The 25335-nt window shown below is 35.0% G+C and overlaps 1 protein-coding gene across 2 annotated transcripts; it reads right to left on the bottom strand.

Moving 5' to 3' along the window:
- Positions 1-262: 262 nt before the first annotated feature.
- On the bottom strand, positions 263-19764 carry ZMYND10 (zinc finger MYND-type containing 10). 2 transcript variants are annotated; one of them, XM_026673272.2, is made up of 12 exons: positions 19634-19764; positions 17849-17957; positions 16868-16984; positions 16031-16084; positions 14235-14387; positions 13174-13262; positions 12135-12235; positions 8499-8671; positions 5078-5203; positions 3566-3687; positions 3112-3237; positions 263-1489 (listed from the first exon to the last, which is right to left on the bottom strand). In XM_026673272.2, exons 1-12 carry the CDS (start codon positions 19729-19731, stop codon positions 1378-1380), a joined length of 1380 nt encoding a protein of 459 aa, XP_026529057.1. In that variant the 5' UTR covers positions 19732-19764; the 3' UTR covers positions 263-1377. The 2 variants fall into 2 exon arrangements, with proteins under 2 accessions (XP_026529057.1, XP_087811097.1); XM_087954971.1 differs by lacking the exon at positions 263-1489 and adding an exon at positions 1931-2213.
- Between the last annotated feature and the right edge of the window lie 5571 nt (positions 19765-25335).

Below are 25335 nucleotides of genomic sequence, written 5' to 3'. Positions count from 1 at the left end.
TCTTACTAGCATGGAAAATGTCATGTGATATACTGTGAAACCATACAGCTCAGTAAACCGAAATTCTTAATTTACCACATCCTTTCCCCTTTTCTTCTCTCAAAGCCAGTTCTTCTGACATGGAAAAAATATACAATCAAACACTTGTATAATTGAGAAATTGTGGTGTAGTTGACAATGCTACTTCTTGACCCATCTCATTTCCACAACACAAACATGTTAACCAGTTTTGATAATTTGTAAATATCAAGGCTTGTTCAGAGAACTTTAATTGTACTTTATTGTTCTATTGATATAACTGGAACCAGTTAAGGATAAACAATTTCCCATCAATACAAATAACTAATTGTTACAAATACAAATTGGAAGTTGTACAGGAGGAAACACTGCATGTGGCTGGTGATTTGAGAAGGGCAGGAATTAAATATTCCTACCCATTTTCTAGTTCTACTCATCCCTTCCAGCAATATATATTCTTCTTTAAAAATGCTTATTAGGCTACAATATGTCTGCTTATAAATCATGTACAATGCATGCAAGTCCAGTTAGTTTCATAAAGACAAAGAATTTGCTATATTTCTAAAATATTAGGTCCTTAATTTAGAAATTGTAATGTAATTGTGAAATTACTGTCATAAAACTGTATCTAAATTCTTTAGACCAGACTTATGTATCAATGTGATTTTACAGAGCAGAAAGTAGGAGATTGAATTACTGTAGTATCTTAAAATTCTTCTCCTAATGAAAAAAATGATACAACAAAATCAGATTTTAACAGTCTCCAACAGTGCAGAAATAGATATGCCAACAGCTTAGGAGATCTGTGTCTTTTAAGTTAGCAATATCATTAGACCAAAAAGGCCCTTTTAAAATTAAGTCGTAGGCTTTTGTTCTCAAATGGTTGCAAGCTATTTCTGTTTTTAAGAAGTCTTCAAAGTCGATTCATTACTTATGATGTTATTCACTGCTCTAGAAATACTAGTTACGTATATATACCATGGGAAAGGTGTGTAAACTACAAAATAGGCCTTAGAAGATAAAGAATCTTGAATAATAAACAAAAACAACCTCCATTTATAACCAAACTTTTCCAAATTCCTAGGAAATTCACAGCTTGACACTAATGCTTGAGCATTCCAACATAGCTCATCTAAAATCTAGGATGCATATATCACAAGAGAGATAAGACTTATCTCCTAGAATTCAAGAACCATGTTTTTTTCTGAGATATATTTGGCTGACAGTTGTTAAATCAAATGCTTAAAAAAAGCTTTCTGTGTATTTTACTAATTTTTAACCTTGTGGCCTTTTTTCTCTCTGTCATTCTGAATGTTATATATTTGTTAAATGAGGGTTAGGGTTAAATGACGATCGGAGTTACTTAATGGATGTTACTTGCATCTGTACATCTTCCTGTATTTTCTTCACTGTATCAGCAATCAAATTGCAAGCTTTCTTGTGCTTTTGCCAGTGCTGCACTTGACACTCTCTAAAGATGAGTCAAAGATGAAAAAAAATAGTAATGACAATGATGATAATTATAACATTCTGAATTTTCCTTACTACTGTTAATATCTGCATGAGAGTCAAAGGATGTACTTCTTTTATTCATAAAAATTTCATAAATGGTACAGCTGGGATTTGGATGTTAAGCCTATATAGAAGATATACCTATAACTAAATAGGATACAACACACACACACACACACACACACTCATATAATAAAATATGAATTATGCTTTTCTTACAAGGAGTAAATGGTTCAAACATAAAATATCACAATTATGATTGTTAGTGATTTCAATCTTCTGTCCCTCAAGTATAATATTATCTTGCCATGTCGTTGAAAAAGGTGATGGAGACGCATTTGAATGGTAAAGTATTCAGAAAAATAGGGCTATGCATGCACTCAAAAGAACACTTTGCAAAGCATGTTAGAGAGAGGTTATTTTGCTGGCACCAAATAACAAACCAATATTAAAGTTCATTCTCCTGAAAGGCTTATGTGGCTGCTTCAAAAGCAGCCCTTTCCCGTTGTTTGCACATGTGTGAATGGACAATTGGAATTGCATTGAAATTGCCATTTGAGTAAAGTAGTTGTGTGTGCCAACAAACATAGACATTTGAAACAGTTGTGTGAGCCTTTCCAAATTTTTTAAAGAGGGGTGCTAATTCAAATGCTTTGCACAATCTTATTCTGAACTGGAGACAACTGCAAGGAAAAATAGATTCCAACTGAAATTAATGAGAAATAATTTGCTAAAGCAAAACTATATCTGACATCTAACTTTCTGAGAAATTTAACCAAACACTGTCATAACAAATCTTACTATTGCAAGGTAATATCCACAAGACTATCTACTGATCTAGAGAAGTGATGAAAGAGCAGATTGCAATATTTCTAGTTGCTCCAATTCCTTTAAAGCAGACATGAATGGAAGTAAAAATATGTATACATGATCACTTCTGAGCGACATTCAAGCCCCTTAAATGACATTGTTTAGTTAATGTCCTACTGTTACATATAACCAAAGAGAGAAAATAAATTTGGTCATATAGTAAAATAAATCTCAATCATATTACCTATAGAGGCAGGATTGAAACTGGTATGGTTTTCTTTATTGGAAGCTCAAAAGTAACATGGGTAAATGTCTTACAGCAACCAGAAAGAATAACCCAGTTCTGGATAATCTCTACTCCATGTTCTACTGAACAGAAAATGTTCTAAGTATCCTAATTATTAGTGATAACATTAATTATGAATGGTACTATGGAGAAAGTGTACATCTGAGTAGTACTTTTTCACAAACAAAGCCAATCTAATAAAATATAGCTTTATTTTTACTGGGGACATAAGAATTAGATGTAATTTATTAAAACATTAATGCATTAAAATATTTCTACACATATGCCTACATACATGTTTGTTTACAGAGCATAAGCTAATGATTCCCATGAAATAAGTGTCTGTAAAATGAAAATTAGCATTCAATCTTATAGTGTTTACAATATTTTTAATATTGGTATTATTTTTGTTTCTAGATACTTATGTTACCATATGATTAGTGGAGGATTTAGGATATCATGAGAACGAGTTGTATTAAACTTACCGTTTGCAATACCATTCATTCCTACAACGGGAACAGCGTTTTGTGGCCTCACAGCCACACATTGCACACTTGGGTTTATCTGGCATTAGGGCTTCCATTACATCCAGGTTATATGTCTTTGCCCATCTGATTTAAGAAAGAAAGCAGCCTTCATAAAACACAACAACTGCAACAATTATCCAGTGCTATCTACAATAGAAATGGAACTCTCGCATTGATTTCATATTTAGTAAAACATTAAAAGTGAATTGATACCAGTGAAATTGACTTTAGTACCTTTGAAGACAAAGATTTTGGAATATGACATTAAGCAAATGATTTCTAAACTTGATTGAATTAGGAAAATTATTATTTTTTTCAAAGTATGGACTATCAGGTTAACTCTACATATCTTGATAATTGTAATGATTGCAATCTTTGACAGAGGAAGAAGGTGAATATGAATGAATCTTACCTATAAGCCTGGCTTTTCAATTCCTCTTCTGAAGGACTAAACATATTGTTTACTTGGTGCTTGGCGATTGCTTGCCATTTTTCAGAGTTTTTTCTGATAACTTGATCCCAGATTTCAGGAACCTGTTAGAACAATAAAAGAATTGAAGGCTTATTTCTTTCAAAAACCAGATCCAAAATATTTTGAAATTATTATGTTCATCACAATACTAAGAGATCATAAACATTAACTTGAAGAAAAAAATATAACACTATACTAGAGATTTTATCTTGGGGAAAATTTACCCTAAAGAAAAAAAAGCAGGAACAAAACTAGATTAAATAGGATTCCCATTTTTATAGACTGGTATTAATATATGGGGAACCTCTTTTCCACTTCACTGTGCCATAAGTTCTAGAAAATCATTCCCAGTTTGGGGGCAGAAGATATTAGGGAAGGAATAATGTTTGCTCTCATTTTCTGCAAATTTGAGGTAAACACCAAAGTATGTGTCGAACTAGTTAGTAAATAAATAACATCTGAAAATTTCTACACACCTGATTTTATTCTGGATGGTTGTACAACAGTTACCACACCTGGAGAATTGATATAGGGTACTATTTTCCTATCATTTTTTTCATAGATAAGAATGGGGACGCAACATTTGACTCTCATTTCCCATAACAAATGTGGTAACTGATAAAAAAAAATCTTTTTTAGATCTATTGCTGAGGTTTCCTGGGGAGGGATCAGTATATACACTAATTCAAGGGCATTTCATGTGCAACTGATTATCATCTTTATTTCTTAGAACATTGATTTGTTATGTTCACAAATGAATTCAATTAATGCATAAAGTTCTATAATCTTCCTATATTACTGAGCTGATTTTTTGATGGCTGAGCCTTATATATAGATGAAAAAGAATACTTTCATTAGTCACAGAGTGCTAAATAAATATTATCTGGGAGAGGGTGGAATACAAATCTAAAGGAAGGAAAATATTAAAATAGGTTGTCTGACATAGTCACTAAAGGCATTTTACAATGAAGTATTTTGTTGAATAATCCCATTTGTAAAAAGAAGAAATTGTAGTGTAGTTTAAATTAAAGTCCTGTCATTCATGTTTAATAAGGTCTACAATTAGAAACTTAGCTTGTCTGAGGAATAACTAATATTTGCTTCATTAAACTATCCCATAGGAACTTAACAAGAGAAAGTTTCACCATATGTTTTAAATAAAGAGAAGATTAAAAACTATACATTTTATATCACAAAACTAGGAAAATCATGAGAAATAGAAGCTTTCCATTGGTTATACATCTTCTGTTGATGAGAGAATAAAATACATATTTGCAAGTAAAATGGCTACTATATCTAGACTCTATACATCGTTTTCCATTGCAATCCCAAATAGGTAATGCAGTATTTTAGTGTGTCATCAGGGTATTCAGAATATAGAGATGCATAGATGATATTCTCCGGGATTATGGAACATAAGAATAGGACAAAAGTAGCAGTGATGTACATTACCTGCTCCAGTATGAGGTCCTTCTTGGGTGGAGCAGGATCTGTTACAGCAAGATGGCTCAGGTATTTCTGCATCTCCAAAAGATTGGGAAATTGATCAACAAGAACATCGGTCAGGAAGGCACGAAGCTAAACACAGACAAGATGAAATTAAAACATATTGTAAAGCATCTTAAATGAGACATGCATAGTTTATATTACAAAATTGGATTGTAAAAATGTTATGGAAACTTTAAGCAATCTCTCCTGTGCCAGGCTCATTTCCCTGCCTCAAATCTCCATTTCATTTTTTTCTATTTTTAGCAAAAAATTCCATAAAGGGTTTTCAATCACTAATAAATGAATTTGTTGTCTTCTCCCTAATCAAAAAGACAATTTTGCCATTTTTGCAAATTATGTCACTTCAATAAATTATGTGTTATATTAATCATAGAAGAACTAGACTGACAATATTGATGTCAACACTGGGGCCTCTAAGAAGACACCCCCCCAAAAAAATGTACTTTTCCACCATTCTGACAATGTCCAGCCCATTGATTTGGGCACTAGGCCCCCTCTTTTATCTACTATTACATTTTAAATTTCATTTACTTTTTTGTACAATTTAAAGACAGCTTGATTCTGTAAAACTTTGGGCAGCTAACAGCTTTAAAATCAAGAAAACAATATTAGTAAGAACATAGATAATAGGTGACTAACAGACAGAATGAGATAGATATTTCAAAAACAGATATTTGTTAAGACTTCAATAAAATTAAATTTATTTTTAAAGCAATAAATATAGAATAGTCATTTTGTGCTTTAAGAGCAGACATGAAATAAAAACTATATTATACTTAAAAAGATATTATATTCCATCCCATACTTATTTTCTATTTCTTTTTTTTTTTAATAAAGTTTTATTTGGGTTTTCACACATACAAAATGCAAGTAAAACATCTTTTTTGAAAATAGCATGGTCCCGGGTTGAACTTCTTTATACAGACACAAAACTCAATTTCATGCTCATTTTTGTGTTCTATTCCATATCTTATACTATTTTACATTTTTTCTATATAGTTTTTCCCCTTTTTTAATTTTCTCAATTTTATTTTGATTATCTCATCTCAATTCAAATCATTATATTTATACTTTTGTCTGTTCTGTTTCAATTTCATATTATCGTTTCTCATTAAACAAATTTTCTCCTGTAGTTACTAATTGGAGTATGACACCTTTATATCTTTTAATTATATCCATTCAACTCTTATTTAAACTTCAATATATACCTTAAGGTTATGACCTTCAATATAATACATAATACATAACTTCCAATCGAATTCTGCTTGGTACATTCTTATAATACACACTATATTCTTTAAAAAAAAAGGGATTATAAATATATGTAATTATAAACCCTCATTCCATTCCAATTCAGTTCTATCATTAATAATCATTAAAATCTTAACATCTTTAACATTTCTTTTTAATTAAATATCATACTTCCTTAAAGACACATATAATCTGCATAATTAATTTTTCCCTTATTTCTCTTCACGTTTTGTAAATCATTAAATATTCATTTTGTTACATTTATTTATTGACAGGCATTCCACTGAGTTACGATAGCTATTTTATCAAACATTTTAATCATACATTGTTTCATATTTTCTGAAATTATTTCTATTTCTAATATAACCATACTATCTTATGTACCTTTGCAGAATCCCCTTTTCCATTAGATTTTCACCCATTATCTCTAAATAAGGCCCTGTTTCTCTATATTTTGTTTCTGTCCTTTATAACTTCTTTTCCTTTCTTTCTTCCCTCTCATCTTCTCCCTCCCCTTTTTACCACCTTGCCTCTCTACTTCTAATTCTCTTCTGCATTTCCCTCTTCTGTTGCTTTCTGATTTTATACTTATTTTTCACTCTATTCTTTTTTTGGGTTGTTTTTCCCAATCTTAAACTTTCCATTCTCTTTCCCCCCTTTCCTCCCCCCCCCCACCTAAGATTACTTGTTCATTAAAGATGGCTTCTTTGTCGCAATCTTCTTGTTCTGCAGGCATTTCTTGTTGTTTCTCATTGTTCCAAATCTCCATTTCTAAGAACTGAAATACAAAGCCAAAAGAACATCTCTCTTCTTGTGCATCTTCTTTGTACTTGTTAACTTCCGTTTTCAGTTATTCTAAAAGTGGAGCCATTTTAAACAGTTTTAAACAACCACCCGATTGATTTTAGTCATTCAAATACAATAACCAAGAATCCAGAGATCACCAAGTAATCCAAATAGTCCCAAGCTGTTTCTTCTTGTTTCTTTTTCCACTTTCTCTTCCTGGGGTTTTACTATTTTGTTGCGATGTTTCAGTTAAGATGTATCTTTTGGAAGTCTTGTTGAGATTTTGCTGTAAGTTCTTTTTAATTCCAGGCAGTCTCCTCCCTTCCAGATCCTGCCCTTTTATTCTTTTTCTCTCCTTTCCTGCTTTCAAAAGCTTTTAATTATCCAGAAATCTTTATTATCCCTTTGACTTTTTATTTTCAGCATTAAATGCCTATTAATGTCAAAGTGGATTTTTTTCCAATTTCTTGCTTAAGTCTCTTAGCTGTCAGTATAGGAAAAGGAGAAAAAAAAACACCAAATCTTTTCCCTTTTCTCTCTCCTTCACAGCTTAAAAATCTTCTTAGGGAACAATGTTATTCTTTTTTTTTAATAGTTTCAATTCCAGGGTACCTTATTGGTTGCTTTTGCTGTTTGACCCGGTCAACCAAAACTTTCTCTTCTTATCTTCCTCCTGCACATTCTTTTCCGGTCGAGTTCTTCTTTGTGGTAGCCATTTCTGACCACCGCTACAACCGCCTTTGGGAAAGGGAGTAATGGCCAGCTGGGGAGGAGAGGTGCGGCTCTTCTCAACCCTGCAGGCAGTCTCCCCCTTCTTCATCACCTCTATGGGGTGGCTTAGCCCCAAAACCAGCTGGCTCGGGGCGCTCCAGCAGCGAGCACGGATCGAAACCGCGCAGAGACGCGGTTTTGGTCTGTCGCCGAAGAAGTTCAAACCGGAAGTCCACTTATTTTCTATTTCTGTAGCATGCTAAAATAAAATTACCTAGGGATTCCAAGTTTAAAAGCTTTTAACATTATGTTTCACAGTTAAAATTTATTTGTTACTAATTATCTAAGAATGAATTACAATTTGACCTATTTATTTAGTTAAGGCTTTCATCCCTATAGTAATTCTAGTTTATTTATGTTGTTCATTATATATATGCATATCTGGGTGTGTATATCTTTCCATACCCATCGAGAGTTATCATCTGATGCAATATTAAACAATCCCCTTCATGTTCTCTGCTATATTGTTTGAAAATAGAATACTATATTAGGTCTAAATATGCTGAGGAAAACATGAAGTACACATAAAAGATCTGCCAGTTTTGCAATCCTGTACCTTGAGGAGCTGGCCTTTGTTAAAATTATTGAATTCATACTTGCGTTGGCATTCTGGGCTGAGGAGCAGGTTATAAAGAGCGAGCCACACTTGCCCATCCAATTTAGTCATCTTCATACGGTCTTCAGGGGCAACTTCATACCATGAACCATTCTCAAATTTCTTCAATTTTCCTAAGGAAAAATATAAGAAAAAAATACTTTTAGTATTGAACATTGTTTGATACATGCAGAACATTGGTTTACAATTGCACTGTTTAGCAACTGTTCAAGCTTATGAGAATAATGAATAAGTACTTTTATGACTGAACTTCAAATTAACAACAGTTGCAGCATGTCCATGATCAAGTGACCTGATTCGTATGGAGCATAAGGTCAGAATGTCCCACATTCACATTATGGCAATTTGGGCACTTTGCAACCAATATGCATTTATGACAATCAATCATATCACCTTGGGTCATGTGACTGTCATTTGCAACTTTCATAGCCAGCTTCCTACAAGCAAAATCAATGGAAAAACCAGCAGTAAGCTGTAAACTGCAGTCACACGATGTTATTCTTAATGACCACATGTGATTCTTTTAATGACTGCAGCAGAATTGAAGTCATAAGTCAGCTAGTCACATGATGTGTCACTTAATGAAAGTGTCAATTAGCTACAGAGTTGTTAGTCACTGTTGAGGTAATTCCCCGTTAGGAAAATGAGCGCATACAGGGAGACATATAGAGAGTAGTGTTGGAATAATACACACAGAGCACACAGATACACTGTACAGTAAATGTAGGTTTTTACTTCCAGAAAGGTTTAAGCAAAGTCCAAAATAAGCACTCCAAAAGTCATTCACAGGTAAATCAGTCAGTTTTTCAATCCAGGGATAATCCAAATATCAAATTCCAGTGTCAAAAACAGTTCAGTATCAGACTTACATCAAATCCAGTAATATCAGTCAATTAGGAAAAATAGAGGAACGGCAATACTTTCCAACAGAAGGAAACAGAGATACTCACTCAGACACACTCTCTTCTGAGACTAAGACTAAACAACCCAGGTTTCTGGCTCCATCTTATGGCTGTTTAAGAAACCACACCTAATTACAGTTTTGCATTTTCTTAAAGTTACAGTTTTAAAATGTTTATCCTGGTTTATATATTTCTAACCCAAATAGCTGTTAGGTGACTCATATTCCTAACAGTCACAACTGCAGTCAGTAAATAAGGACTATCTATAACTATATCATTTCTTGAAAGGTAAAGAAGGTACTGTAAATACGTCTTCATAGTTTTATACAAGTCCATATGTGTCATCTTTACACATGTGCAAAGATTCTTTTGCCAGAGCTGCACTGGTTGTTCACCGCACCTGCTTCTAGATGCAATTTAAAGTGCTGGTTATCTCTTTTAAAGCTCTACATGGCTAGGGGGCAGATTATTTGATGGACCATCTCTCCTCAATAACAAATACCAGAGCAGGAAGGCAGGGCATGTTACAAATCCCAACAATCAAGGAAACACATCTGATGGGACCGAAGAAAAGGGTCTTCTCTTTGATGGCTCCCTCCCTTTGGAACATCATTCCCAGAAATAAGATTTTCCGCAAAGCCTTGGAGACATGGGTTTTGTCTGTCAGCTTGGGGATCCCGTTGGGAGCTAGTAATACATTTCAATTGCATAAAATATTAAAAACTGCATTGGTCTGAATATGTTGAAAATGTATTTTCAGCACAAGGCACATAATGGAGAGTTAGTGTCTGCATAATAATGGGATTTTCTCAGTAATCTTTTTTTAGCCTAGCGTCCTCCAGATGTGCTTGGCCTATGATTCTTAGAATTCCCAGTCAGTGAGTCAAAACACATCTAGAGGATATAAATTGAAAAAAGGCTTCTTCACTGAAATGAAATAAAGTTTTCAGATATAACAACAATACATTGGTTTCTTGATAAAACTTTAGAAAACATAAACTTTCATTAAGATAGTTTTGGCAATTGTATCTACATAGATTGCTGTTGGGTTTTTGGGTAGATGTTTTTTTTGTCTAGTCAACAACACTGAAATTCAGGTAGACCTCCATCTGCAAACAATGCTAGGCAGTGCTGACCCTGCTTAACCTCTGAGATCACATTTGGATAGGTGCTATTTTCAATTGTTGAGGCTTTTGAACCTTAGAGTTCAATTAAAATCAATGCCTTTCACACATTTTATTTTATTTTGAGATGCCATTAATCTCTCTCTTGGATATACCTTTCTCAAACAAAAGGGGTTCTCTGCTTGTAACATCAGACTAATGTATCAACTTATAGCAAATCCTTAACTTACAACTGTTTGTTTAAGAACAATTCAAAATAACGATGGGTTTGGAAAAAGCGACTTATGACTTGTTCTCAAAGATTTGACCATTGTACCACCCCTACAGTCACATGACTGTAATTCAGGTGCTTGGCTACCAGCTCTAATCTATGATACCATAGTTGCAGTGTCTTGTAGTCATGTGATCATGATTTGTGACCTTCCCAGATTGTTTCCAACAAGCAGATAATTGGGGAATCCGGATTTGCATAAAGACTGCAGTGATTTGCTTAACTGCCATATAATAATGATTGTAAAACTGGGTCTAGTCACATGATGACAACTGCACTGCTTAGCAATCAAAATTGTGATCCCAATGTGGTTGTAAGTCAAGGACTATCTGTGTATGGAAGGGAAACCCATCAGTAGGTATCACAACTTGTTTAAAGGGATTGTTATATTTGTTCCTTATTCTTCTGTTTATCTTTCCAGGTTGACATTCCTGAGGCAAAACCCCCAATAGAGGTATTTTAAAAAAGAGAAAAAGCTGGGGCCAGGGGAATAAATCTGTCACATGCCTGCATGAAGACCCATATACAAGCAGAATACTAATTAGATTTACTGAAATGAACATGAAATGATGTACAAATTGCATCTACTAAAGTTCAGAAAGTAATGAAAATAGATGCTCGGCAAAGCCTTCCAAAAATGATGGGAAATGATAGGACAACATATTTTTTGAAAGAAGCCTTTCAGGACATGTGAGTTACATCAGAAGCCTGTCTTTTTGAATAATTAAAGTAGCCATGCCTTTTTTTCAGACTTATGCAACTTCTATCTGTTTACATTTGTGTGTTATACAAATACCTGTGTACAGCGATACCTAGAGAGGAACAGTTTCCAAAGAAGACATCTAACCCATAAAAAGACATGGCTGCTTTAACTATTTGAAAAGATGCTTTGTACTGTATGTGTTCCTGCATGTTCCAAAACTTCTGCTTTGAATGAGAGGCACAATTTTAACAAATAACCCACAAAGGCATTTGTTATATATACTGAAATATCATATGTGCTGATAAACATGGAGGACAAATGGCACTAAAAAGTCTTGGGGTTTGGAAGAATTTCCTAATTTATCTCAAAATCCTAAACTATATTCAGCAACAACCAAGAATTTAATCGATAGGTGCCATGATAATTTTTTAGCCAATGGAAAAAGAAGTATCACCCAGAAAAAGTCAGATTTTTTAAAATATATACATTCTTTCCTAATAAAAAAGAACATAGAAATAAATGTTCACTATATAACTTTGGCACACACAGAGATAATTTCTAAGACATGATACAGACCTCCTTCACGATTGGTCCATGGACAATGCTCTAATAGCTGCACCAGAAGGCATGGAAAATTGTGGGTATTCAACACTCTTGTTACAGCACTTACTGGCAAACTGAGAAATGTATATGAAAGAAAAAGGATATAATGAACATGTCTATTTTATGCAATGAAGCAGTTTACATCCTTCCTGAGGATGTAATGTCTTTATTAATGTGCAATAATGTGATAAAATTATAATCCCAATTACACTCACGTTAGGATACTTCCATAATGTTTCAACAATTAAAAGAATTCACATGACAAAATATAAAGCTACATTTTTACACAGAATAACCACATAAATAGTACTTTCAACATTGCAGATTATATATAAGGCTTACTACTGCTAGGTAATTGACCCCTGAAAGGTCACCTTTACTTTGATAAGAATGCCATTAAAACTTTTACACTTGTTTTTATGGCAATGTAAAGGTATGCATATTTAGATCTTTGTCACATTAAACAATAACAAACAAGGCAGTAATTATGTCCTAATTTTGGAAATGTTAAATGTCAATTATTTATTTTTTAGGAGCCATTTCAAAACTGTTAGGATAATTTGATTGATCATAGCATATCCTTTGTTCTACAAACTGAAGTATACAGTTATACCCTGATAGGTACATACAAATAAACCATATTTATATATTATTCAAAAGACATAACAAAAAGTTAAAATGGAAAAAAAGACCAGAACACATCCCTTCCAGCGGCAAACACTCAGATAAGCATGGATTAACCCCAGACAAACAACCTACCAAGGAGAAAACCACCCTCTACTAACATTGGCAGGAAAAACTACTATGTGTAAGTAAGGAATAAACCCCACTCTCACTAACACTGATGATGTTAGCTTGTAATGTAAAAAAACTTCCACAAGAAAACAATCAAGCTCAGAAAAGTTCCAAGGACTCAATAGTTCAGCCCTGAGCTACAGAACATATATGGTCTCTTCTATTGGAAAGATTATCTTTCCAAAGTGCCTTATTATTTTATGGAAAGTTAACATACTTCTCTATCACATCAGTAATAAAACGGAACACTGAAAGAGCTCTCAGTGAGATCTCAAACTCCATCATTTCAGCTTGCTTCTTTAGTTCCTGAAAAGAGTAAAAGATATATAATACAAATCAGATATTTTACTAATTCATAAAATTTTACTAATTCATAGAATTTTAAGTAATGGCTGGAAATTTGGAAGGCAGCCATGGCAGTGGCCTCTGAATTCTGAAAAGGTTTTTCTAGCAAAACTCTTTTAATGCCAATACTGTTATTCCATATCAATTTACTCCCAAAATCTAAATACCCACTAGGTTGCATGATAACAGGGTGACTGTTCTTTTCATGAGAGTTACAGAAATACATGGTCTGATCTTGAGTTTAGATGGCTCCAAGCATATTCTTAGTTGTGAAAAAAATACGTGTTGTTAAGGAGTTTAAGAACCATGCAGTCTGGGGTGAGATGACCCTCAAGTGTGTTGCTAAATTGTATGAGGGGACAAGTATTAGTGCTGTTGATTGGCTATTTGTGGTAAACAGATATACAACACTTACAATTGAGAAAAAATGAGGAAGAAAATATAATAAATGGAACAGTGACATTGTATAATGTCTTTATTTGGGGTGTGACCCAACCATAGAGAAGATTTCTTTAGAAGAGTTCTCTATCTTGGGAGGGAAGATCAGAGCTAGAAAAATGCCATGCATAAAGAATATAATTGTTAGAAAAGTTGATAAACTGTATAAACAATTGGGTGTAAATACATGATATATTAGGAAATAGGACCCTAGGAAGTTTGAGGCCAGCCAATTTCAATTGGTGGAAGACAAGACACGAGCAGATAATTTTACTGTTAAATTGATGGAAGAGAGAGTGACACGTTACTCTCTCTTAAGAACACTAATTAATTGTGATATTTCTGTGTACTCACATATCACCGCAGAATGAAGAAACTAGATTTAAACTTTCTTTCATGGCTACCCAACATTTTGCAACTGTGTTCAATTATGATATATTTTCCCCTTTACCTAAAGTGGCTGCCTAGGAGTAAGAGATAATATCCTTTACTCACCTGCATTGATGAAAGATTGGCAAGATCCCCAAGTTGGAACTTTGGTTCAAACGGTATCTTCCCATTGGCACTTTGAGCTGCTAACAGAGTCAGTTTCTTATGGGTATAATCTATTAAATCCAGAATGGTATCCTCTGCTGATTCACAGATTTCCTATACAAAGAAGACAAGCTATATTTTATGGAAACATCTTCCAAAATGAAGGCAAATGTCAAGATCACTTAAATTGTTTTAATTTCATCACAGCTGGTAGATTAGTTTACTCATTGGTTATCTGGAAAAATGTTTCTCAGTTAAGCAGTCTTTGTCAATTATAATTATGCATCTTATGACATGGTACAATAGATTCCTTTTCCATCTATAATAGCTTCCTACCTGACAGGCATGCAAAATTGTGTATTCCCAGAGGCAAGCAAAATACCTCATCTGGTTGTGTATTGCTAAGGAATGAATTGTGGATTCGTCCAAAGGAAAGAAAAATGGAATTGCATTAATACAGAAAGTTTAACAGCAATTATTTGAGAAAGATTTGCAGGGGTGATCACAACGGTACAGAAAACATCAAGAAACCTGGCCACAGATTCATCAAGTTGAATCTTGTCCCTTCCTTCTAGATTATCACAGGATTTAGATAGTTCAACAAAAAGGAGAGCAGTCAATTACTTGGAAATATTAACATTATCTAAAAGTTTCAAGCTAGTTCAAAAAGCAGAACATTATTCTTTCATCTTTGGCTTATTCTCTTTATGGGATATAAAAATAAGTAAAATTCATTTGGTTTGTCAATTATATGATTTGAAATGCTAATGTAATTCTGAAAGGAAGAGTTGAGATGAGTTAGTCAGTTCTTAAATGTAGTGCCTGACTCTTTATGGAAGTGGAAGTACTTCTTTTGCATGGGGCTTTTTCTCACAGATGAGCTGAACTTTCTCCCTCCATTCTTGAGTCAATGTGAAATGAACATTGCTGTCCGCATTACCAATCCTGCCTCTTCTCTAAGGCTCTGTTTCTGAGTCACTGAAGGCATCTAGTTTTCCTTGAAGGTAACAGATATATTTTATACATGTTGGGGCTGCCTTTGCTATATCAGAATGATGGAAGAAATACTATTTTAATAGCAATATAGCTAAAAGTATCTTATGCCTGTCTCACTTTTGTGCTGCAGATGGGATGAAGGCAATGGCAGGAAAAAAATGTCAATATCAATGGTATGTTTATGCCATGGTTAGATGCAAATGAACAAAGCTGTTGAGTTTGAAATACGGTTTCCAAATAAATAAGTAAGCACCTGAGAGGAATTACAGTAGCTTGCACATTAAATTCGTTCAGACCAGATGATTCCAAAGGAGGGAAGTATATACTCATTGTTTCCCTTATTGTTTGGGGAGCATCAAATTAAAAATATGAAAGGTATAATTGGTTCTCCTATTTATTAGGATTATTTATAGTCAGTTTGGGTCTCCAGAATGAAATGATATGAAATATTATATGAATTTGTCCAGCCCAAAATCTCAAGATACAAATAGACATTTCAAAGTCACTCTATTTGAAAAAAAAAAAAGTACTAGAAGATGGACCTATTACTATTTAAAGTAAGATGGAATGCAAGGTATATACATAACTAAGGCAATAGAAGAAAATATGTTTATACCAGTAGCTGTCTTCTAGATTGAAGTTCTAATTCTTACTGCACTAAGAAGTTAATCAGATAATTGTGTTTCTTCTGGAAATAGTCTAAATTATGAACTGAAATTTTTATTTCAAACTTTTAGTTACATTGTAAAACTATTGCCTACCTTGTGAAAAAATACTGTCTCCAAGAAATTAATAATTGAAGCTTCATGTCGCAGCTGAATAAGAGAGATAGCAGAGATAAATCAGAAATTAATACAAATATTACCATTCTCAGAAAACAAGGTAATATGGAATCAGAAATTTAAAATATTGCATTTGTGTGGCCTCTTGAGATAAATGCTATCAGGAAGCATAAAACTAAAAACAGCAAAAGAATTAGATAACCTAACAAGCTACAGTTGCACAGAATGTGAATAGTTATTTCTCCTTCCTTTTATTTGTCAAAGTGTGAGGAAGAATTCAGAACTGTTCCCTTGTTCTGAGTTTATGCTATCCAGACTGCACTGAATGTTTTCTACTTTGTATAAAACAAGCCAACCTGTACTACCATATATACTGAAATCCAAAGTGTAAACTGATTTTCTATTATCTGAAGAGGTGCTCTCCTTCAATTTCTCACAACTTCTGTTTTGACAACCTCTTTTATATAAATTTACTAAAAATAATCTGGAACCTAATGCAGAACTGTTTGTAAGGTTCACATTCTTCTTTCTTTGGGAAACTCAACAGGAGTTATATTGAACTCCTTCCTCTAATTTTTCACATTAAAATTTCTATGATAGGTTGAGGGGGAAAAAGACAGGCAGAAAGTCACATGACCTTCCACAACTAAGACTGCCCTATACCTTGACCTTCACAAGCTCTTACAAAAAATAAGATATGCATTACTCTAACAATATCGGAAGCATCATTTGGCAAGTAGATCTTACAGAAAGCTTTGAAATGTTCTAATAGCAAATATTTTACAAAGGCTGATTCAAAGCATTTTTCATACATACCACTAAATACAAGGGAAAGGTGCTTTTTGGTTTGAAATCCTCCAGTTTGCATATTATAGGGAAGATCTTTTGCTTCCAAATGGCCGCAGTAATTAATTCTTCAATGAGAGTTGGGATCTATACAGAATGGATAAATTAAGTATACTGTTTGCAAGATTGAGATCGTAAATAACAGGTAACATATCAGATTTGGAAATGTTCTGTCTGATGCCTAAATTCATAGAGACAAATTAAATCCAAGCAGAAAGCTTTCTTATTTTACTTCTGAGGACAAGAAATATTATTTGTAACAATAATGGGAACAAATTTTGCTTCATAAGGAATAAATATCTATATCTCGCTCATGCTCTCCTTCTATGCATGTCCTTTGTAGGTTTGCTTAATCATGATGTTTTCTCCAGTAGGGTGATAGTTTACGTGTACAGTCAAAATAATTTATTCCAGATATGTTATTTCCTCATAATTTAAGCAAAGGGCTGTAGTTAAGTTAGGAAACTGACAAAGTGCTAACGAAATATATTGTCCCAAAGGTGCTTTTTGAAAAGGCAGCTGGACTTTGTTTTTCCTTAAAGATGTTTCACTTCTCATCAGAACTGAGGAAGATTCTTGGATGAGAAGCAGAGCATCTTCAAACAAAAAGAAAGTCCAGCTGAATTTTGAAAAAGCACCTTTGGGACAATCATGACCTGGATGACTGAGAATCTCCATAGACAAACGAAGCATATTGTTTCTATCCTGCCAATTAATTTGTATAACTAGAGCAAAGGTATTATCAGCATATATGTTTATATGATTACAGTAAGATTAATAGTTTATCCAGAAAGTAACTGTATAAAGCTATGCATTTCTAAGTATAAATATTGCCAAATACATAAATAAAACAGATTTTGATCCAAATCAAGTCCATATTTATTCAGGTTAATGTAGCCTTTATCATAATATAATGATTTTCTTGTGACCAAGTGGCTAAATTCATTATACCTTGCCATTATTCACCAGAAGCTCAATAAGGATCTGCTCACGGCCAGCAGAAGCACTCAGTATGGCTTGCATGTTCAGTTTTTCAATCATTTCCTGTTGCCGTAGCCACCTAGGAATTACATTAAAAGCAGTTAGCATTCAGTTAATGTCTATGGTTGGTATTCCAATACTTCCCTACAAATACTACTGCAACCACAGTCTTACATAATTCACTTTAAAATCTGGAAGGGTTTTTCCCTGACAATGTTTTTTTTTAAATCACCTATATGTTCCAGTGTAATCCAATTTTGAGAAAAATCTCAAAGATAACTCCTTGGCTTGCTAAAGTCAGAGACTGTATTTTACCAATGGAAAACTAACAGAATTTGCCCTTCATTCACTTTGGAAGGTATTTTCCCACTAATAAACACACAATCCTTGTTTCAGAGTCATTCAATGATATATCTCTCTGTCAATGGAATGGCACTGGTAATGGAATTAGTCTATTGCCCTCTCTATTCTACTCGGTAAATCCTTTGCTCTAAACCTCTTTCTAAAGCTGATTTGGGAAATAATTACTGCAGGAGAAGACTAGAAAAAGGTATCAGATCAAATAAAAGTCTGCTCATGTGATACGGGAGTGAAACACACTTTTTAGATAAGTGCAAACAAAATTGTGAATAAGCAACAGTGATTGTAATAATGGGAAAGTCGAAGTTTTAGAGATATTTCAATGAATCAACTTGTTGATTGTGATAAGTCATTGTTTATAATTTTCTTGTGTAATCTATGTGCTCTTTGAATGATTTTTCCCCAATTCTGATCTTGACTGCATAAATTCAAATAGCTTGCTTTTGCTTAGCCAAAATCAAATCTTCAGTTTCTTTTTTAAATGTTCCAGTTGTAAGCCATTGCTAGGTTTATCTTTATCCACTTTCCTCTCTTTTATAGAAATTGACCATGTAATGTTTTTGTTGCCAGCATACTGTTCCTCTTTTTACTACATTATTTCGATGTTCACTTTTTGTTTCCTACACTTTTAATAAGTTTCGATTTTTAATCTGCATCAATACTTGTTCTCTGCTGTCTTTTTCATAAGCAGCCAATGCACGCTTTTCTTCTTTTGGCAGTTGTTTCACTTGAAATAAACCTCTGCCCCCCCCATGCATCAAAAGGATTAATGCATAGTGAATAGTCATCAGTTTTCTTGTTTATCAGTCCAGGCTATCCAGTTTAACTTCTGACTAGTAAATAATTCAAGAAATGTATCGAACCACAGCAATAGCCTAGGTATTGATGGTTTTGATGGTAATTCTTACCATTTTCTATTCTATTAGAATATAAGCATTATCACTTCTTTCATTGTCCACAACTATTGCAATTGCAGCAATGAGATTGATACAGAAATGGATTTGCCCCAATGTTTTGATCTTCCTTTTAGGGCAGTTCCGAGCAGAATATCTTGCCGGCCTCCCTCCCATCTTCCCTCTTCAAGGCTCCCTGATGCTGGTTCTTTCCCTTATCCCATGCGCTCAAATACATGGGAAAACACGACTTGCGGTGCTTTGAAATAGCAACTGCCGACTATCAGGCAGAAACAAGTGATTTGTTTATTTATTTTTTGCAAGGATCTCTCTTCCATTTCTGTAAAAGAATAAGCAGGGGGCTCCTCGAGGAAAGGAAAGGTGGCCCGTAGCCCGGCTGACATTCAACCCCCGAAACCTGCAAAGCCGAAACCTGCCGTCGCTTGATTCTCCCTGCGGGCCCTCTGCCTCCCCCTCGCATCACCCGCCCCCTCCTCCGTACTCGTGGCTTCCGACATCCCGCAGCTGGAAACTCCTGAGCGACTCCACGAAGTTTTCGGTTTCGCCCAGCATCAAAACCTCAGGCAACAGACCCTCCATGGCGTTGGCCGACAAGCTCAAGGCCGGACGCCGTTGCCGTGGTGACGAGCGCGCACTCCCCAAGGTGCTCCTCCCTCTAGCGGCGCCCCCTCAGCATGGCGGCTTTCTGCTGCTGGCTGGGCGTGGGGAGTTACGAGCGCGACCACCAGGGATTTCACAGTCTGGGTTCACTCAAGGTGCTAGCCCATAAATTCACAACACAGACATTTGAGAGGAGTGGGTTACTTGGAAATCAATCAATGGACCAGTTATAACAGTGGTCAACCTGGTCCCTACCGCCCACTAGTGTGCGTTCCAGCTTTCATGGTGGGCGGTAGGGGTTTTGTCCCCTACTTTATAAATCACCATTACTGTGGAACCGGTGGGCGGTTAGAGAAAATTTTACTACTAACAGAGATACAAAAGTGGGCAGTAGGTATAAAAAGGTTGACTACCCGAGTTATGACAATACTCCGGTTTGCACAACACAAAGCCTTTCGCAAATTAGGCTTGTCTCCTAACGATTTCATTGACACATCTGTTTCTGTCTTTGGACTTCCCTGCTTAGCCTAGGCTGGTGTTTCTTAAACGTGGCAACGATAAGATGTGTGGACTTCCAACTCTCAGAATTCCCTAGCCCACATGAAAGAGCCCAGGAAAGTCTAGTAGTCCCCATCCATGCTCAGATTTATGTAGGGTTGGCTTTGTTTTAACTAAGTAACGTAAATTACCTATGCCTAACAAATCTTGCACAACAGTAGGAAACCACAGACTACTTAAACACATTCTAGCCTGGCACATGATATCAATATGACCAGAGTACTGACAGCTCACTGGTCATAAATGAGCACTAATCTTGATCAGGAACCTCAGCAAACAGAAATATTGGCTGGATTTAAGGAGAGCATATGCAAATCCTCCAGGAAAGTTATAACATCTTTTGGAGCTGTTTTTGTTTGATACCTAACTTGCCTTACAGAATTGTTGTGACAAAAAAAAAAAAAAAAAAAAAAGGAGCAAGAGGCACACCTTTAAAGAAGAGATGAAAGTATAAATATGAATGTAGTGCCAGTCAGGACAAAATAGAAATATGTCAAGTTTTATCTAAACTAGGAGTTATACATCTTTAATCCCCAAGGTACATAGTAATTACAAGAATGCTAAAATAACCTTTTTATACTCAAATGCAGTTTTTAAAAATCAGAACGATAACCTAAGGTTTTTCTCTTTTTGAAATAATATATTCAAAAATCTTCTTTTGTGTGCTCAACAGCTATTTACCCCCAAAACATAAATCATCACACTGAGTTTTATCAAGCTGGCAGAGAAAAAAACAACAAAAATGTCAATTTTAGGTACTATCTAGACTCACTCTCCTTTCCCTCTCAAGGATTATGGAGCACCTCTCTAAAATAAAAATGACAGATTCAGAAAATATACTTTTAAAACAGTAATTTCCAGCAGCTAAAGTGCACTCAGGCAATAAATCTATATGGCCACCAAGAGGTGAAATTGATGACACATAATCAATCAAGATCAATTTAATAGAATGCAGCTGTAATAGAATGTAAAAAGTTTGTAAAACTGTTACAGGACTTTAGGTCACCTAAAATGTATATATTTTTCAAATGTAAAATATTGCTACTGTATTCACAAATAGCATAGCACATGTTATAGCACATAACATACTTTACTTTTAATTTAAAATAATGAGAAATTAGCATAACGCAAAGACCATTTGCTCAAGTAACACTTTTATTTCCAGCAATGCTTCCATATACATGTATGTTCATGTATGTGTAGAATAGAATACTTTATTGGCCAAGTGTGATTGGACACACAAGGAATTTGTCTTGGTGTATACATAAAAGAAAAGATACATTTGTCAGGAGTCAAGAATCATAAGGTACAACACTTAATGATAGTCATAGGTACAATAAGCAATTAATCATACTAGGAAACAGTCAATATAAATTGTAAGGATACAAGCGACAAAGTTACAATCATACAGTCATGGTATATGTATGATGGCATTGAATGCTGAACTGAAGTCTACAAAGAGGACCCTTGTGTAGGTATTTGGAAATTCAAGGTACTGTAGGATATAATGCAGAGCCATGTTAACAGCATCATCTGTCGATCTATTTGCTCGGTATGCAAACTGCGTGGGATCTAACAGTGGTTCCATGATGGTTTTCAGGTGGGACAGCACAAGCTTTTCAAAGATGTTCATAACTACAGATGTTAGAGCAACTGGTCTGTAGTCATTCAGTTCCTTGATGGAGGGCTTCTTTGGCACTGGGATGATGGTAGAACGTTTGAAGCAGGAAGGAACATAGCACATCTTGAGTGATCTATTGAAGATTCGGGTGAAGATGGGGGCCAATTGGTCAGCACAGACTTTTAAGCAAGGAGTTATCTTGTCTGGCCCTGGTGCTTTTCCTGGCTTCTGTCTGTGTAATAGATCTTGCACTTCTTTTTCTGTGATCACCAGTAGTTGTGAACCCAATGAACTGGTTGTAGGAGGCTTGGCTGTTGTTAGTGTGTTTGAGATGTGGGTTGTGGAGATAGGTGGCTCTAGTTTCCTTTCAAACCTGCAGTAAAACACATTCAGGTCATCTGCTGTTGATTTCCTTCTGCCTGGCAAGGAGGTTTGAAGCCAGTGATGTTTTTAAGTTTTCCACATATTTGCTGGTTCATTTGTTGAGAACTGATTCCTTCACTTTTCAGAGTAGCTTCTTTTTGCTGCTCTGATCTCTCTTGTTAATATGTTTCTGGCCTGGTTGTATAGCATTCTGTCACCTTTTCTGTAGGCTTCCTCTTTGGAACGATGTAGCTGCTTAAGTTTAGCTGTGAACCAAGGTTTATTGTTACTATATATTTGCAGGTTCCTTGTTGGTACACATAAGTCTTCGCAGACATATGATGTTACAGTATCTGTGAGCTCATCTAGGTCTGCAGAGGCATCCTCAAAAACATTCCAATCAGTGCAATCAAGGCAGGCCTGGAGTTTCAGCTTTGCCTCATCCTACCAAGTCTTCACTGATTTAATTGTTGGTTTCATGTCTTCATGTTTTTAAGTCTTTGTAGGCAGGTACAAGGTGAATCATGCAGTAGTCAGAGTGTCCCACAGCTGCTCATGGTAAAGACCTATAAGCATCTTTTACTGTTGTGTAGCAGTGGTCTAAAGTATTTTTGCCTCTGGTGGGACAATTTACATGCTGGAAATATTTTGGGAGCTCTTTCCTTAAATTTGCTTTATTGAAATCTCCTAAAATGATGGGAAGGGAACCTGGGTATTTGGGTTCAGCCTCCATAATTTGATCAGCAAGAGTTCGTAATGCCTTGTTTACACAGGCTTGTGGAAGAACATATACAGCTATTAGGAGAAATGAGGAGAACTCACATAGAGAATAAAATGGCTTGCAGTTAATATGTAAAGACTCAGTTTTCATCACAGAACTTATATTTATTTATTTTGATTTGTCAATCGCTTACAAGATAATAGGTATAAGTATATACATAGTTATGAATACGTGAAATGGGTACATATAAGAAAAATAAAAGAAACAATAGGACAGGGACAGTAGGCACGTTGGTGCGCTTATGCACGCCCCCTACAGACCTCTTAGGAAAGGGGTGAGGTCAATAGTAGACAGTCTAAGGTTAAAGTTTTTGGGGTTTGGGGAAGAAACCACAGAGTCAGGTAGAGTATTCCAGACATTGACCACTCTGTTGCTGAAGTCATATTTCCTGCAATCAAGTTTGGTGTGATTAACCTTGAGTTTGTATCTATTGTTTACTGTTGTGTTGTTATGGTTGAAGCTGAAGTATTCATTGACAGGTAAGTCGTTGCAATGTATGATTTTTATACCATACTTAGATCAAACTGAAGACGGCGTAATTCAAGGTTTTCTAGGTCTAGAATTTCAAGTCTGGTGGCATAAGGTATTCTACAATGAGGAGAGGAGAACTCTTCTTGTGAAATATTTCTGGACTTTCTCAACTGTGCTAATATCAGATGCGTAATGTGGGTTCCAGACTGATGAGCTGTATTCGAGTATTGGTCTAGTAAATGTTTTGTATGCTCTAGTTAGTAGTGTGATATTACCAGAGAAAAAGCTATGTAGGATTAGGTTAACAACTCTTAATGCCTTTTTGGCTATGTAGTTACAGTGGGATCTAGCACTTAGATCATTAGAGATGAGTATTCCATTGTCCTTTACAGAACTTGGATCATCAACAAGGTCTTGACTATTCAGCTTGTATTTTATTTTCTGATTTTTTTTTTGCCAATATATAAGACAGAGCATTTATTTGTTGAGATTTGAAGTTGCCATTTGTTTGACCATCCTGATACAAAGTCAAGATCTTTTTGAAGGGTAGCAGTATTGTCTGTGGTATTGAACAGCTTTACATCATCAGCGAAGAGAACGCAGTTGCTCTTAATGTGATCACAGAGGTCATTTATATAGAGTATGAAGAGAGTTGGTCCTAGAACACTGCCTTGGAGGACACCATTATTGACAGGTACAGAATTTGATAGGACACTCCCAGTTTTGACCATTTGTTATCTGTTTGACAGGAATGCTTCTATCCAGTTATGCAGTTGTCCAGAGATACCATAAAATTTTAGTTTTAGTAGTAGTTTATCGTGTACCACTGAATCAAAGGCTTTACAGAAGTCTATGTAGATTGCGTCTATTGTTTTACCCTGATCGAGTTGTGTAGTCCGTATGTTTTTGTAGTGTAAGAGTTGCAGATTACAGGATAGTTTTTTCTGAAACCAAATTGTTTATTAGAGAGTAGGTTGTTTGTCTCTAAGTGGAGGATAATGGATTGGTTAATAATTGATTCCATGACTTTACAGGTGATGCAGCATAAGGTGATTGGTCTGTAATTTTCAACTAGGCTGGGGTCTCCCTTTTTGAAGATGGGGATGACCATGGCTTGTGATCATAGGTTAGGCAAGGAGCTGGTCCTGAAAGATTTTTCAAAGATTATGCTTAGAGGTTCTGCTATGGCAGTGGATAGCTTTTTAAAGAAGAGGTACATATATATATTATGCACATAATATATACATTATATGTTATATACATTATATTATATACATTATATATTATATACATATATTATGCACATAATATATACATTATATATTATAGTTATATCCTGAGACCAGCTGTTGTTGATATATAAACATAATCCTCCACCCTTAGTTTTACCTGATGTCTCTTCAATTCTGTCTGATCTAAATGTCTGAAATCCTGGGGTGTATATGGTGTTGTCCCCATGAATTTGTGGATTAAGCCAGGTTTCAGTTAAACAAAGAACAGCTGAATTGTAAAATTCAGAATTCCATCTATTTAAGAGATGAATTTCATCCATCTTGTTAGCAAGTGAGTGTAAATTAGTCAGAAAGATTGAAGGGAGATGAGTTTTTTCCCCCCTATTCCTTAGTCTGTTTAAATTTCCCGCTGTATGTATGTATACAGAACATTCTTAGAAAATGAAAATTACAGGGGAGATATAGTCCAGTGCTGTATTTGGAAATGACCCACCCACATAAAAAAGACAGCTAAGTAATGTGCTTAATTGTTTCTGGGAGGTCTTATGGGAGAAATA

This window comes from Notechis scutatus, chromosome 2 (genome assembly GCF_049901735.1).
Source record: "Notechis scutatus isolate UNSWTSFEM ecotype Mainland chromosome 2, rNotScu1.2, whole genome shotgun sequence".
NCBI lineage: Eukaryota > Metazoa > Chordata > Lepidosauria > Squamata > Elapidae > Notechis > Notechis scutatus.
This window is presented reverse-complemented; position numbering and strand designations above follow the sequence as displayed.

Bases quoted from the DNA above. Each gene is read 5' to 3' on its own strand.
- ZMYND10 (XM_087954971.1), bottom strand. From the start codon at position 19,731: ATGGAGGGTCTGTTGCCTGAGGTTTTGATGCTGGGCGAAACCGAAAAC. The intron at 12,236-13,173 runs GTATGTTAACTT...TACATTTCTCAG, and splicing joins ATTACTGATGTGATAGAGAA to TTTGCCAGTAAGTGCTGTAA. The intron at 2,214-3,111 runs GTAAGTTTAATA...TTTTCCTTGCAG, and splicing joins AATGAATGGTATTGCAAACG to TTGTCTCCAGTTCAGAATAA.